Source organism: Podarcis liolepis, assembly GCF_965112155.1.
Source record: "Podarcis liolepis genome assembly, chromosome: 3".
Lineage (NCBI taxonomy): Eukaryota > Metazoa > Chordata > Lepidosauria > Squamata > Lacertidae > Podarcis > Podarcis liolepis.
In genome coordinates, this window is record NC_139557.1 from 83,756,858 (window position 1) to 83,773,189 (window position 16,332).

Sequence of the window (16,332 nt, forward strand, 5' to 3'; positions counted from 1 at the left end):
GTTTGATCATATGTCCCTGGTCCCTCTCCCATTTTACTGTAATAAATTTTACTTTGATATCCTCCTCCTTTCTTTGCCAATTCAAAAGTAGTTTGTACATTTTTGAAAGTGTCTTTTGATTATTATATAAAATATCCTTCTCCAGATAGGATATTTTTTTGTCAAATCCTTTGGTTCTTTTATCCTTTTCAAGGGTGGCTTTTAGTTGATAGTACTCCAGCCAGGTTATTCCCTTCTGTTTCAATTCTCTTAGGTCCTTTATTTTCGGATCACTACTTATTTCCTCTACTAAATCCTTGTATGTTAACCAATCGCTGTTCATATTTAATCTATGAACCAACATAGATTCCATCAGTGACAGCCACCATGGTGTTTTGGTTACTACTGATTTTTTACTCCCCTCCAATACTTCATATAATGCCCTTCTCACAATATGATTTAAAAATCCTTTGTGGGATTTAACCTTGTCATAGCCTATGTAGCCATGCCACCCATACACAATATCCCATCCCTCCAGATCTAGGACTTCCATGTTTTTAATTAATATCCAATCCTTAATCCATGTCCAGCTCGCTGCCTCAAAGTACAGTTTAAGGTCAGGGACCGCAAAGCCTCCTTTTTCCTTCAGCTCTTTAGTAGCTTAAATTTTATGCGTGGTTTTTTCCCTTGCCAAATAAACTTGGCAAGGTCTTTCTGCCATTCCTTAAAACACTTTATGCCTCTAATTATAGGTATTGTTTGGTACATAAAAATCATCTTTGGCAAAACCATCATTTTAACTGTGGATATTCTCCCCCACAGGGACAAATTCAATTTCCCCCAAGTCTCTAATTCTTTTTTTTATTTCCTTCCACTTCTTCTTGTAATTATCCTTATATAAGTTTATATTCTTATTGGTGATCCAAACCCCCAAATAATTTACGTTATTGGCTGCCTTTAAACCTGTAGTATTTTCCAGTTCCTCTTGTTCTGAATTACGTAAATTTTTCGTTAATAATTTGGATTTTCCTTTATTCAGTTTGAACCCAGGGTTCAAACATTTTGGCATTTTATTCTGAAAACTGACTACAGGGTCAAGGTAACTGGTTCTTTCCCAAATGAGTGCTTCAAATCCCCACTCATTCATTAAGCTAACAGAATGGCTTTGAGAAGGTCAGTCTAACCTAACTTACAGGGTTTGGTGTGATAATAAAGAGTGTGTGTGTGTGTGTGTGTGTGTGTGTGTGTGTTGGGGATGATGGAAGAGAAATTGCTGTGCCCTAAATGAGGCCCTTTGAGGAAGGATGAATGGTATCATCCATTTTTTTAAACCAATACATGATGTGACCCACTTCACCAGAAAGTGTCTGGAGAACATCCTGGGAGTTCATTGTAGTTTTTGTAATGATTTAGAGAAATACAAAAATCCAGTGATGTTTGGGCTAAGGTTTCTGGTGTGTGATCAGACCAACAGTCACACCTGTCTACTATGTAGAGAATTTGACCTGGAATCACACAATACTGCAAATTGCTATGAGTACGTACATGTGTACATAGAACAAAATAATAACTGCCCTGGGAGAAAAGTGTCAATGCATACACATGGATCAAATATTAAAAGTATTACCTGTTCAGGAGCCATGTATCCTGTTCACTGTTTTCTGCCCTCTGTACTGAAAGGTCATCTACACCTGCTGTTACCAGCCAAAATAATCAATTTTTATTTTATTGTCTCTAGACATGAATATATTTATTGGCTGCTGGAGGGGGAGGGACAAAAAACAAAATAAAAAAGCCACTCCTATATTCAGACATACAAATTAATAAGATCTGAATGAGTCAGCATAGTCCAGTTCAACAGTTATCCTGCAGAGTCTGAACCATCTCAACTTCTTATCTTCTTTTTTTAAAATGCTGTGCCTTTCAAAAAAAACCTCCCATCTCCCATCTCAATTTCAGTAATGCTATTTCACGCGCCTTCATGTTCATACCCAAGACCATGAACAAAGATAATCATGTATCAATAGAGAATGAAAAGCTAAAGCCTCAAGATGAAAGAAAATGGTTAGCCTAAGACCACCTAGCTGATCGGGTGGTGCTGTGGGTTCGGGTGGCACTGTAGGTTAAACCACAGAGCCTAGGACTTGCTGTTCAGAAGGTCGGCGGTTCAAATCCCCGCGACGGGGTGAGCTCCCGTTGCTCGGTCCCTGCTCCTGCCAACCTAGCAGTTCGAAAGCACGTCAAAGTGCAAGTAGATAAATAGGTACTGCTTCAGCAGGAAGGTAAACGGCGTTTCCGTGTGCTGCTCTGGTTCGCCAGAAGCGGCTTAGTCATGCTGGCCACATCACCCGGAAGCTGTACGCCGGCTCCCTCGGCCAGTAAAGCGAGATGAGCGCCGCAACCCCAGAGTCGGCCACAACTGGACCTAATGATCAGGGGTCCCTTTACCTTTACCTAGCTGATAGCCGATGCCAGACATGAACTGATTCACAATTCAGTCCCATAAAGACTATGCTGAACATATAGGGGGCAATGACAAACCTAGACAGCATCTTAAAAAGTAGAGACATCACCTTTCCAACAAACAGATGGTAAGAGAAATAAGATTATCTCTTGATAAGAGAAAGTACAGGCTGAACTTCTGCGGATGGTGGCCTAACAACCGAAAGCAAAGCCTTTCTTTCTATGGGAGCAAAACGCTGAATAACAGCAGAATGCTGAAAGACAGCAGAACGCTGAATTTGAGCCAAATGCTGAATGGCATCTCGGCAGAAATGCCAAACCTGCAGGACTCACACTGGGCTTTGGGCTCTGAGTGCAGGGCCTGTCCTGTTTGTTCCCAATCCTGGAGCCTAAAGGAACCAGCCTCAGGGTACCACGGACATTGGGTATGAATTACCGTATTTTTCGCTCTATAAGACGCACTTTTTCCCTTCTAAAAAGTAAGGGGAAATGTGTGTGCGTCTTATGGAGCGAGTGCAGGCTGACCAGCTATCCCAGAAGCCAGAACAGCGAGAGGGATCGGTGCGCAGTGATTCCTCTTGCTCTTCTGGCTTCGGGGATAGCCATGCAAAGCCTCTTGAGTGAGGTGGAGTGCTCCTGCCTCTTCACTCAAGAGGCTTTGTGTTGCTTTCTTGTTTCTTGTTTTCCTCTCTAAAAACTAGGTGCGTCTTTATGGTTGGGTGCGTCTTATAGAGCAAAAAATACGGTACTTGCAATAGGACATTTAAGTGCTTTTAAAAGTAGGCACTGCAACTCGTTACGATGTTTCAGCTGTTGCACAGAAAGGGAACTCCCCATACTTACGTTCCTTCCTTCCAATACTCACCGGGATCCTGTAGAGGATGCAGGGACGCATCTGTAGCTCTTGCCAGTGTGGTATAGTGGTTAAGAGCAGTAGTCTCGTAATCTGGGGAGCCGGGTTCGCGTCTCCGCTCCTCCACATGCAGCTGCTGGGTGACCTTGGGCTAGTCACACTTCTCTGAAGTCTCTCAGCCTGACGTACCTCACAGAGTGTTTGTTGTGGGGGAGGAAGGGAAAGGAGAATGTTAGCCACTTTGAGACTCCTTAAAGGGAGTAAAAGCTGGAATATCAAATCCAAACTCTTCTTCTTCTTGCCAAGCAAAGTGAGTAAAACCAGCCCCATGGACCTGGGCGCCAGATGAAGTGATGGACATGAGGCAGGAGTTGATAATGCAGGTGAGCTGCGCACAGGTGAGCTGAAAGCGAGCTGCCGGCCAGCCCTGTGGAGCCTCCTTTTATTGAGACAAATATGCAAACCAGGCAGATACATTTTGGGCTGTGACCTTTACACATCTTCCGGTCCCGAGGTCGTGGGGTGGTACAAAGTTATTTTGGCACCTGTTTCCACCGCGTCATTTTCCCCTTGCACAGTGTATGACGAAAGAGACAAAAGGTCTCAGAGACAATGGTTACAGACAGGGCACCGCAGACTACTGAGACTTCAAAAGGGTAGACAGAGGCAATGATGTTCAGACAGCCGTGGCTTTGTCTGTGAGGGGGTGGGTGTGATCCGTACCTCAAGGTCACACGTGCAGGCAGGCTGAGGCTGCCTGCGGGTGGGGAAGTGTGCTCCCTCCGGACCCCACTCCGCAATCATCCCTACAAGTGAGAGCTGGACCATAAAGAAGGCTGATCACTGAAGAATTGATGCTTTTGAATTATGGTGCTGGAGGAGATTCTTGAGAGTCCCATGGACTGCAAGAAGATCAAACCTATCAATTCTGAAGGAAATCAGCCCTGAGTGCTCACTGGAAGGACAGATCCTGAAGCTGAGACTCCAATACTTTGGCTACTTCATGAGAAGAGACGAGTCCCTGAAAAAGACCCTGATGTTGGGAAAGATTGAGGGCACAAGGAGAAGGGGACGACAGAGGACGAGATGGTTGGACAGTGTTCTCAAAGCTACCAGCATGAGTTTGACCAAACTGCAGGAGGCAGTGGAAGACAGGAGTGCCTGGCGTGCTCTGGTCCATGGGGTCACAAAGAGCTGGACACAACTAGACGACTAAACAGCAGCAACAACAAACATATGGGGGCGATGCAACAGATGTATGTAGCTTTCCTATGGCTCCATATACACAGGAAGGAGTTTATAAAAGTAAACATTTAAGGAGTTGGGTAATGCAGCAACTGAATAGGTGAGTGTGAGCACTGCTGGAAGAAGAAGAGTGCGGGGGGAGCGCACCACCCCTGGCAGCGCGATCCTAGCAGGGTGCCATTGCCCAGCCTGCGCTGGGCACCAAGGCCCCGCAGGCGGCGTGCCCCGCCCCCAGGATGCTCACCAGCCCCGCCCTGCCTGCTCTCCGTCCCCCGGTGCCAAAGCATGCTGCCGCAAAATTATTTCATAGCACACCTTCATGTTCTTCCCATTTAGTATGTTATAATTTGAGTGCATGACCTGAAAGCAAAAAAGACTGAGAACATTTTTTCCCCGTGCATAAATGTATCTAGCACTTAAACATTATTTTATTCTTAACCGAAAGGCTTCAGATAATATCCTCCAAATCCAAGGTTTTAAAATTTACAATATTGGTCATATTTTAGCTTTGCACCCAGTTTAGTTCCTGCTAAGCACTCTTCAAATTTTGCATCCATTTCCCGGCTCTGAGCTTCAGTAAACAAAGTCTTCCAGTCACCCACAGCACCTATTAAGAAACAATGAAAAATGAATCTCACTCTTTATGCCTTTCTGTATAGAGATTTACAGATCAGATTTATGGTTTCTGAATGTTGAAACAAGTGAATGTATTGTCATCTGTCTCATCCTGCAACCCCAGGCACACTTGCTTGGGTGTAACCAAGGAAAGACATTACTAACATGCATCAGATTGGGGCTATCTGGAGATATCAACAGAAACAACTGAGAGGTGTATAAGCAGATGCGACCAACAGTGGGTCCAATGGTCAAGGTGGCGGTTTCTGCATGCGCTGTAGAAGGAAGTGAGAGGCAGATTGGGTTTGTCAACCTGGGAAGGTAGCCCATCTAGGAGAAAACTCTGATCCTAAACCTCAGCTGCCTTGCGCAGTGGCGTAGCGTTGGTTGTCAGCACCCGGGGCAAGGCAAGTAATTTGCGCCCCCTAACCCATGGATTTGCGCCCCCTAACCCGTGGATTTGCGCCCCCTAACCCTAACCCCCAGATGTTGCGCCCGGTGCGGCCGGCCCCCCCTGCACCCCCCACGCTACGCCACTGGCCTTGCGGAATATCTTTGAGACAAGCAAAGGCTAAGGGGTGTATTAGATTGGGTGTTGGCAGTTTAATATTTCTCTTTTAGATTAGTTGCTGGCAAAGAAAGTTGGAAAGACCAGTTTCCTCACCTTGGTTAACCTTGTTACTCTTAGATAATGGAGTTTTGTAACCATCTCCCTGCCTGGAGCTGCCCCAAGCCACCCAACCTCTAGATTCTCTGAAAACTATTTGGTTCTGAGCTCCAGCCAATGGCGTACTGTGGATTGCTAGCACCTGGGACAAGGTAGCAGCATACCCCACACATCCTGCTTGGCAGGGGGTTGGACTCGATGGTCCTTGTGGTCTCTTCCAACTCTATGATTCTATGATTCTATCCCTCAATATGTGGGCGGGTTTATTAAGTGAACTAGGCTCTCTTAAGGGGGCACACGAAGTTCTGCAGTTGTGGTGCTTCACTGGCAAAAGCGCAGAGGGGCTTTTTCTAGCTGCGGTGCAGAGGGATGGCCAGAGAGTAGGGGGGGGGAGGTGTTGGGGGTGAGTGGTGACCTGCCTCTACAAGGGGTGTGAAAAGAGAAGAGGAAGTTTTTAAAAAAGGGACTCCTTCCATGCCACCTTAAACACCATGCAGGTGCTGCTGCCGCCACACAGCTTCAATTCTGAGGCAGAATCAGGTTCCTGTGGCTGTAGGGGAATGGCGGGGGGGGGGGCACACCAGGGAAGGAGGATGCTGAGTGGCTTCTCTCTCTGAGGTGCAGCTGCGGCTCAGCAGCTTCAAGAGCTCAGATGAGCGAAAAGTGGAAATTTTGGGCTCCTAAGAATTTTGCACCCAGGGCAACTGCCTCTATGGCCCCCCCATGCTATGCCACTGGCTCCAGTTCCATCCCTGGATCTGCTTTGTTCTGTGTTCCTTGACCCAAATATTGTAATTTCCAAGCCTCACCCAAGTGCTAACATTTTTAATACTGGCAAACGTCACACATTCCTGAACCGGATGCAGATCGCGGAGTGCAGTCCACTGTGCTTAGAATTTTTTAAAAACTGTTTTAAGTTGTTTTAAACTGCTTTTTAATTTCTTAACTGTACTGTTTCATTATTTGCTGCGCTCGGCTCATGGCTTTTATGCTTCTTATTCCACATAACTGGCAATTATTGGCAGGAGACAATGCAGAAAACTATAATGTCATGGCACAGGTAACTTCCACTTTTGCAGAAGCTGCTTTGTTATAAACAGCTGATTTGGCCTATTTAAAACATGGCATGGGCAAACTCTACTGTGGCTAATCTGTTTACAGTCATAACACTTAGGCATTACTTCTATCCCAACCTACTTGGAAATAAGCCCCACTGAATTGCATCTATCCCACTGTGCAGTCCTGTGCTTGTCCACCTAGAACCTTTCAAGTTCAACAAGATCCCCAACTCCCTGATCACTTAGACCACTATTCACAGTTTTAGTTGTCTTGTTTGATTATTGACATAATAAAACATGAGCTGCCCTGGACTCATGGTTTTTATGCCTCGTACTCTACATAGTTGGAAGCTTTTAATGTTTAATAGGTTATTGTATTTTAGTGTTTTGTGGGAAGCCGCCCAGAGTGGCTGGGAAAACACAGCCAGATGGGCAGGGTATAAATTATTATTATTATTATTATTATTATTATTATTATTATTATTATTAGGAGAGAATGCCGAAAACTGAGATGTCACAGCACAAGTAACTTCTACTTTTGCAGACTAATTTGGCCTATTTAAAATATGACATGTGCAAACTCTTCTGGACCAGAAGACTTCCTTGTTCTAATTATAGGAGAATGGTCTTACAGAGGCTTTTTAGGGGTTCTTAGTGTTTTTGAACTTTGGTTCTATATGTGGGATGGGAGTGAGGAAGAGGGAAATGGAGCAAAACTATTTTCAAGATACAGTGGTACCTCGGGTTAAGTACTTAATTCATTCCGGAGGTCTGTTCTTAACCTAAAACTGTTCTTAACCTGAAGCACCACATTAGCTAATGGGGCCTCCTGCTGCTGCCGCACCGCCAGAACATGATTTCTGTTCTCATCCTGAAGCAAAGTTCTTAACCCGAGGTACTATTTCTGGGTTAGTGGAGTCTGTAACCTGAATCGTATGTAACCTGAAGCATATGTAACCCAAGGTACTACTGTATTGACAAAATATAATGTTTAGTTGTCCCCCCCCCATAAATGGCACCGCTAGAGGGCGCTTGTGTTACTGGAAGAAAGAGAATTCAGTGCAAACGAGTGGCATAAAATCAATACAGTACTGCAGTACCTTTCCTGAAAAGGACAGGAGCAAACCGACCATGTGTTTCTTCAGATTTACTGCTCATTGCTTGGAACGTAGAGCTCTCTGCAACAGACTTAATCATTCCATCAGACAGAGGCAGCTCATAAAATTCAGCTATGCGCTTCACTCCTTCGTGAAGATTCTGGAAAATAACAGTAAAGTTAGTTATGATTTCATAAATATATTTGGTACAAAGGTAGAGCCCTAAGACTCAATAATTGGGCAGGCTAAACATCTAAATAAATATATTCATAAATGTATGTGCTATAGCTTCCTAAAGTGGTGCATCTGATATTAGCAAAAGAAGTGCAGTGTGAAAGGAAACACAGAAACATTGTCACAGCGAAGGTAAAGGTAAAGGGACCCCTGACCATTAGGTCCAGTCGTGACCGACTCTGGGGTTGCAGCGCTCATCTCACTTTATTGGCCGAGGGAGCCAGCGTACAGCTTCCGGGTCATGTGGCCAGCATGACTAAGCCGCTTCTGGCAAACCAGAGCAGCGCACGGAAACGCCATTTACCTTCCCGCCGGAGCGGTACCTATTTATCTACTTGCACTTTGACGTTCTTTCGAACTGCTAGGTTGGCAGGAGTTGGGACCAAACAACAAGAGCTCACCCCGTCGCGGGGATTCGAACCGCCAACCTTCTGATCAGCAAGTCCTAGGCTTTGTGGTTTAACCCACAGCGCCACCTGCCTCCCGCCACAGTGAAGGTACCATCATTTAATTTTCTATTTGCTTCTGTAACTTAGATTCTTGAAAAGCATTTCTTTTTTCAAATATCTGCTACCGATCTTTTTCCATTTCCAGTGTGTCATATATTCAATCAGCCATATTCCTTTTAATTAAAAAATAAACTTAGTTATTCAAAGTCCCAAATAAATTATAAAAAAACCAAAAATAAATTAAGTGCAAGCCTATCAATATGCAAAAAGAGTTTACACCACAAAACTTAATCACACTGGCATAGTGGTGTGCTTAGTATTTAATCAAGTGCAGGGCCATATTTTTTTAAAAAAATATTTTAAGACATTTAAATATCCAAACCTTCTAACAAAAGAGAAATATACATATAGAATAAAATACTCGTACTTAATAGTAGCCATAACAGAAGAAAAGTGAAATCATTATCTCAGTTTCTAAGAATGCTCACTTCTTTCAGCTCTTCATACGTGATGATCATGACATTTTCTTCATCCACGTGTTTGTCCCAAGCAAAGATATAGTCAAAGTAGGATTTCCAGCAAACTGAAATAAAATGCAAACAGCATATTTCAAAGCATGGAGGGGGGGGGGAATGACATCAGAATACAGTTGTACCTTGGCTCTCGAACGCCTTGTGACTCGAACGTTTTGACTCCCGAACGCCGCAAACCCGGAAGCGAGTGTTCCGGTTTGCGAACATTTTTTGTAAGTCGAACGTCCAACACGGCTTCCGATTGAGTGAAAGAAGCTCCTGCAGCCAATCGGAATCCGTTCTTTGGTTTGTGAACGTTTTCAGAAGTCGAACGGACTTCTGGAATGGATTCTGTTCGAGAACTAAGGTACAGCACTTCATTCATTCACTTTAACCCGACACTGGAGCTATTTTCATGACATGTAAAATCTGTACACAAATCATCAGAAATTGAAAGGAGGTCTAAATTCACTTTGGCATTTATGACTGGCCGTGAATCGGCAGGGTTTCGGACGGGCTCATCCACAAGTGAACCTGGAGGTGCTGAGGATTAAACCTGGAACCTTCTGCATATGAAAGAGATGCTGCCACGAAACTTCTGTAGGTGCCTAGGCCACTAAGGGAATAGAAAGAAGGGTGAGGGGAATGTCTTTTACCATATGTGGCCTGTCTGCAAGGCTTTTAAAAACTGTTGCTGCTCATATAAATGAACATAATATTCATTCTTATGACTGAACCATGCAATTGTAGAATTGGAAAGGGACACGAGGGTCATCTATACCTATTATACTAAAGGGCTGGTATAAAATGTCTCAAGAAAAGGGATATTATACATGCAGAAGAGGGCAAGTGCAGCCAGAGTTTTGCTTGCTGAGGTGGTTGACTATTTCTAAGTTGTCCAGTTCTTGAGACCAATGTGCGTGTATCTCTTGAAATGGACAGGTCAAAAAACAAAGGTGATTGTGACTATTTAGAATTTGCCATTTGTTAAGCTCTTAAAACAAATGACATGATTGCTGCAGAAGTCCTGATGTCATGGGGGAAATCCTGCATAAGTATGTTCAGCATTGACTAATCTGAAATTAGAAACATGGGGGGGAAATCAGTCTGAGCTCTAAAACTTCTTCAGATTAACTGGGTTTCTCCTTTGTGGTAGGCAATAGCCCTCTGTGCCACTGTAAGATTCCAGTTTTTTATATAATATGAACCGCCCTAAAACCTTCTGACGAAGGGAAATATATAATCTAATAAATAATAATAATAATAATAACAACAACAACACAATCTCATTATCAATTGATGATGCTAATCTGAGTAAAAGAAACATCGACTGTGGGCTTTTTCTTGCAATCAAGAGCCCTGCTCATTTGAAACTCGTTTCCATTTCATCTGAAAAGACATTGTGCACAAATACTTTGTGGGAAGTTTCAGAAATACAGAAAGTGAGAACTTCTAATATGATATACCTTCGCCACTCATGAACTTTGGAAAAAAATCATCCCAAGAACCGACATCTGGAAGAACAGGGTTTTTGTTGTAAAAATGGTAATAGGATACAGCAGCATCTTTGGGATTTCGGAAAACGACCAGCATCTATTTAAAAAGAAAGAAAGAGATATTAGATTTTGTTGCTTAAAGCAAGTTATGTCGTCTGGTGATATGAACTACAGTTGACTACCAACTTGCGCAGGGGTTAGGTTCCGAGAATTGCACGTGAACCTGAAATCTTGTGTAGCCACAACAACCCCAGAACCCCAGAAATGTGTAAACACCCCAAACCTTCCAGGGCTGGAGCATCAAGCTCTCAGTCTTGCTTGCTGGGCTCTGGGAGAGAGCCTCTCACACAGGTTTTAGGAGACTCCTTCAATATCTCATAGGGGCCTAGTCACTTACCTTCACCTTTTTCTCAATAAAAGATTTGGGAATGTTATCATAATGGAGATGTGTAGAAATAATACGCGGAGAAGGCTGCTTTTCCAGCTCCTGGAATGAGAATTAAAGGAATGTTGATCTGTTGTTGTCATTTCAGGATCTAGGGAAGTTGTTATTTCCTCCTTTTTATTGATTCATATAATTTGGGGGGGGGATTAGTACTTTGAGTTACATGATAAAAATAGAAAACAACAAAGTAAACAATGGGTTTGGAGTAGTAGTACTACTACTACAATTATACAAATCTATGATTCTAAATACTCACTCCTACCCCCATTTTACCTCATAAACTTATTAAAGTCATCTCCCCCCATCATGGAAGCACAGGAATATTAGTAGCAAGGATTCCCAGTGGAATAGCCGTGTTAGCCTTTCACAGCAAAAATGATGACTCATCATCATCATTTATTTATACCCGACCCATCTAGCTGGGTTTCGCCAGCCACACTGGGTGGCTCCCAACAGAATATTAAAAACACAATAAAACATCAAACATTAAAAACTTGCCTAAAAAGGTAAAGGGACCCCTGACCATTAGGTCCAGTCGTGGCCGACTCTGGGGTTGCGGCGCTCATCTCGCTTTATTGGCCGGTCATGTGGCTTCCAGGCCATGTGGCCAGCATGACTAAGCCGCTTATGGTGAACCAGAGCAGTGTACGGAAACGCCGTTTACCTTCCCACCAGAGCGGTACCTGTTTATCTATTTGCACTTTGACATGCTTTCAAACTGCTAGGTTGGCAGGAGCAGGGACCGAGCAATGGGAGCTCACCCCGTCATGGGGATTCGAACCGCCAACCTTCTGATCGGCAAGTCCTAGGTTCTGTGGTTTAGACCACAGCACCACCCGCGTCCCCCCAAAAAAACATCCCTATCACACCTTAAAAACTAATAGATTTTAGCATGAGATTCAGATACATTGTTATCCTGAGTTGCAATTATATTTACAGTATACAGGCTTGAGTGGTGTGGCTATAAAAAGTGGTGTCAGGGGGAAATGAAATGCAAAAAGTACAGATACAGTATTAGGGATAATTCACTGTTTTTGAGAAGCACCTCCATCAAGTAAATGGTTATGTCCTCTGAGGAACATAGGATAACACGTATATTCTATTTTGCTTTCCATTTGTAAATTGATTTTTAATGAAAAGAGATATATTAAAAGCTGATATAAATGAAGTATAGTTTCTGTGTTTATCGAAAACTGGCTTCAATGTTCAACAAATCTAACTCTATCTCTTATGTATGCTACACAATCACATATAATAGCTGTAAAGTGTCCGCCTTCTGTGTGGCACATGTAAGCACTGATCATTTGCTAGAGTAACTTGGAAATCATGCCAACCTGAAGTTTTGTGGGCGGTCCAAATTCAAGTATTGGGCAGTTTTCTAGTGGTGGTAAGTCCTTGTAACTTGGAATCACAGCTATCATGTCATTTACTATTTTGAGCATCCAGTTAGTACCTACAACATAAATGCAATTAAGACATATATGGTTTGCTGGAGCTTAAGTTACGCAACCAAATGCAAAGTTATGTTCACGTATGCCAGTCAACTTTAATCACAGATTTTCAACCAGAGGGTCACAAGACCACACCAAGTGTCACAACAAAGCCATAGACACCATGCAAGGTTTGTTTGTCAAATTGCAACAGAAGGTACTTTCAAATGACAGCTTATTCATTGTGGACGCAGGTGCTCATGCATGCAGGTTTTCAACGGCATCCAAAATCCCCATTTACCATTTCTGATAAGCACAACAAAACATGGAAATGATAAATCCAGATTAAATGGCTGCTACCTTGGCTGGCCCTGGAGACTGCAGTCTTTTATTCCCTCTTCTTATGTGAGAGAGCTTCCTCCCCACTTGGCCCCAGCCCAGCCTTGCCGCAGCCTCCTCCCTACCTGTTGTTGGTAACGTGCTGCCTAGTTTTGGAAGAGACTATACTTTCCATTTCAGAGGCCTCACTGAGCCACATGGAGGATGGGTTGGAGCCAAGGACTTATGAGGCACACATCTCCTCTCCACATAAAAGAGGGCCTTGAGTCGCTGCTCCTGGCTGTTGTGGGGTGCTCAGCCACTGAGGAAAGAGTCAATCCAGGCACCCCAAAATGTATTCACCTGGGACCCATTTCAGTTCATTTTGGGTATCAAATAAACACTGGTTTCCTTGTTCAAACTTTAATAGAAGGCACTTCCACACGACAGCTTATTATTCATTGTGGAGTCAGCTGCTCAGGTTTGCAGGTTTTGCATTCAAAATCCCCGTTTATGAAAAGCACAACAAAACATGGAAACTGTAAATCCAGGTTACATGGGGGAAATAAACATATGAATCGTATGTGATCAGATAGCAGTTGGTAACCCAATCCATTCCTCTTTAATTCCATTAAAAGCTGGATACTCACCACATTTTGGATAAGCAACAATCAGCCTATCGTCCTTTCTCGCTTCCATGGCTGCCACTGCTTCAAAGGTCTCAAGACTACAAAGGCGTTTTGGATACAACACTCCTCTGAATGTAAACAGCAGCTCCTCATTCTCCTTAGTTTGAGTTGTAGCTAAAATATTGTCTATATTTTCCACAAAACGCGGCTTTTTCTTGGCCATGCTTTACTCGGCTGCCTCGGTCTTTTCACATTCCTTTTCAAGAGACAGACTTGGTTCTGCATAACCAGTAGTTGCACTATAAGGATATATATGAGGAGGACCTAGCAATTCTGAATCACAGGAACTTGTACACTATGTACCCAATTGAGCCTCTGGCTTGGAACATTCCCATTTTATGAAAATATGAATTACACAATATTGGCTGAGCTGGGTGCTTTCTCAGAGGAAAAATCACTTGGAAACGACATTGCAACACCCGAGGCCCTGTAGGAGGAGAAAAGCAGACTGAAACCATTCCATTAAGTAGCTCCTTGTCTCTTTATGTAATTATAGCAGAGTGCATCCTCTCTTCTTTTGGTATTCTTTGGGAACTCTGTGAAACAAGCATTATAGAGCTTAAGAATGTGCTCTAGAATTTGGAAGTGTATCAAGTAAGATATGAAACAGGTTTCTGGCATTCATATATCCACTTATCGGATTCCCACAGAAAGGTTTATTTCCGATTATATGGGATGGGGTGAGAATGCAGACTCTTATTTTGTTACCAATGGCATCCTTTGGTTACTGAAAGAAACTTGCATGCACCAGGAGAACTCTCAACCATCCATCTGGAAGCACCCTTTGTTAACCACTCTGGGAAGTATATTGCAGGGATGGGAAGCTATATATCCTACTAGAGAAATAACTGTTAAGTGTGTTTAGGATTACAGCCATAGTGTGTCAGTAACGCCACCCATAATTTTGTGTTAACTGTTGTTGCCTTATTGTCAGGAATGATCCATATGGACAAGGGCCAATGCTTTAGGCGGCAGCAGAGCTGCTTACATTAATGCAAGAGCTTTGCTCACTGTTTTGGGCTGTGCTATGCACATTGATTGTGCTGGAAAGTCAGTTTTGGAGGACAAGATCTGCACAAACACACCGGAGGGGCAGGGAGATTGTTCTGTCTGCCAGGCAGAACTACTTGCATTGATGGAACCTTAGTGCAATGTTGAATTCCACCCATAGGCTCCCGTTTGTAAAAAAAAAAAAAAGTAAATTAAAAACTTCTTTTTATGGATGGGGCATGGAAGATTTGGAGAAGTTAAATTAGTCTTTAATATCTATTATTCCTTCATAAAATGTGTTTGCCAATCCTGTAGCACTTTACTCACGTTCAAAACTGATGGAATTAAACAGGCCCAGATTTGAGGGGCATTTTACTGAACAGGGTAAATTAGACGTGGCTGCTTTATTTTACTTTCTAGATAGGATAAAACTAAATGTTTGTTCAGACATTTAGGATTTCTTAATACAAAATATCTAAACCCCTGTCTCTCAGAACTTTGGTAAGTACACATAAAAAATTCCTACACTGCTTCCTACATACAGTATATATGACTCCCAGAAATATACTTGTGCTCAATGTGATTTACTCCCAGGTAAAGGAATGCCTCAGAGTAAATTCATTATTACTTACTTCTAAGTAGACACAGGGTTGTAATGTATGTTCACAAACTTTTATGATGATAACAAGTCTGCATACTTTGCAGTGTTAAATAGCTTTTGCAAAAGGAGAAGTCTGAAGGTATATGTATCAAACTGGTGAGGCCATAACAGCATCCAGTCACTTAAAAAAACATGTTTGCTTTACAGCTAAAGTTCTCAGCGTATCAACAAGCTTTAATGTAACAGAGGATTAACAAATAGCAGGTCACTAAGATTTCCCCAATGAAACCAAACTGCCCCTGAAACTGGCCAGTTCTGCATTTTCATTGTCAGGTTAATCTTTTAAAGGTTTTGTTACCCCCCTACCACTTTAGGACAAACATTCTAATCTGCAAGTAAGTTCAGATGGAGATCTTGTATTTTAATTTGATAGCCATGTCCAAATTCACACATCTTCTTTTTTATCCTGGGTGAACAAATGTGAATTACCGGTAACTACAATATTCACAATTGCTGACAATTAGACTAGCCCAGAGCTTTCCAAGCTGTGTGCTGTGATACATTAGTGTGACGTGATACATTAGTGTGTCGGTTGCAGTGTGCAGATGTGTCACACAAACCCTCCCAGGGCTGGAAAGGGATTAGTTTAATTTCTGGTTTGCTAGTAAAACTGAATTACTGTGTCGCGAAATGATGAATGTCTAAAAAGTGTGCCACCAACATTAAAAGTTTGGAAAGCTTAACAGGTCCACTCTAAAAGGAATGTTCTAATAATGAGCTGTGAAGTACTGTAAATTTTAAAAAATACATCCCAGCAAAGAATTGGGGTGGGGGTAGGCAAAGATGACATCAGAGCCAATTCCAGCTAATCTTTAACCCTCTTCCACAGGGCAGCTGGTGGTCAAAGCCTTTATAAGGATCCTGATGCATTGCTATATTTTAATGTGGTTTCATTCATGTATCTTTCTTACCTCTAAGCCGCCTTATAAGGACTTGTATCCTGAAAGGTGAGGTCTGGATGAGCTCTACCTTTAAGAGGCACCTTCTAGAGCCTGGCCAGACACATCCAGTTTAATGGAGGTTTTCTGCTTTGTTTCTCCACTTTTACCAGGGGTGCAAGCAAAGCAGGAGCGAACAAGCATCAGCATACTGTTCAAGCCTGATCAACAAACCAGCAAGCCTGACTTAGTA

At 42.8% G+C, this 16,332-nt stretch overlaps 1 protein-coding gene across 2 annotated transcripts; it reads right to left on the minus strand.

Annotated features, from left to right (window-relative positions):
* Positions 1-3,666: 3,666 nt before the first annotated feature.
* LOC310704007 (sulfotransferase 6B1-like) lies at positions 3,667-13,803 on the minus strand. Of its 2 annotated transcripts, XM_083496954.1 has the most exons (8): positions 13,512-13,803; positions 12,448-12,566; positions 11,066-11,155; positions 10,639-10,765; positions 9,149-9,243; positions 7,981-8,137; positions 5,012-5,147; positions 4,840-4,921 (listed from the first exon to the last, which is right to left on the minus strand). In XM_083496954.1, the coding sequence occupies exons 1-7, from the start codon at positions 13,711-13,713 to the stop codon at positions 5,017-5,019; spliced, it is 921 nt and encodes a 306-aa protein (XP_083353080.1). In that variant the 5' UTR covers positions 13,714-13,803; the 3' UTR covers positions 4,840-4,921; positions 5,012-5,016. The 2 variants fall into 2 exon arrangements, with proteins under 2 accessions (XP_083353079.1, XP_083353080.1); XM_083496953.1 differs by having other exon boundaries at positions 3,667-5,147.
* Positions 13,804-16,332: the final 2,529 nt, after the last annotated feature.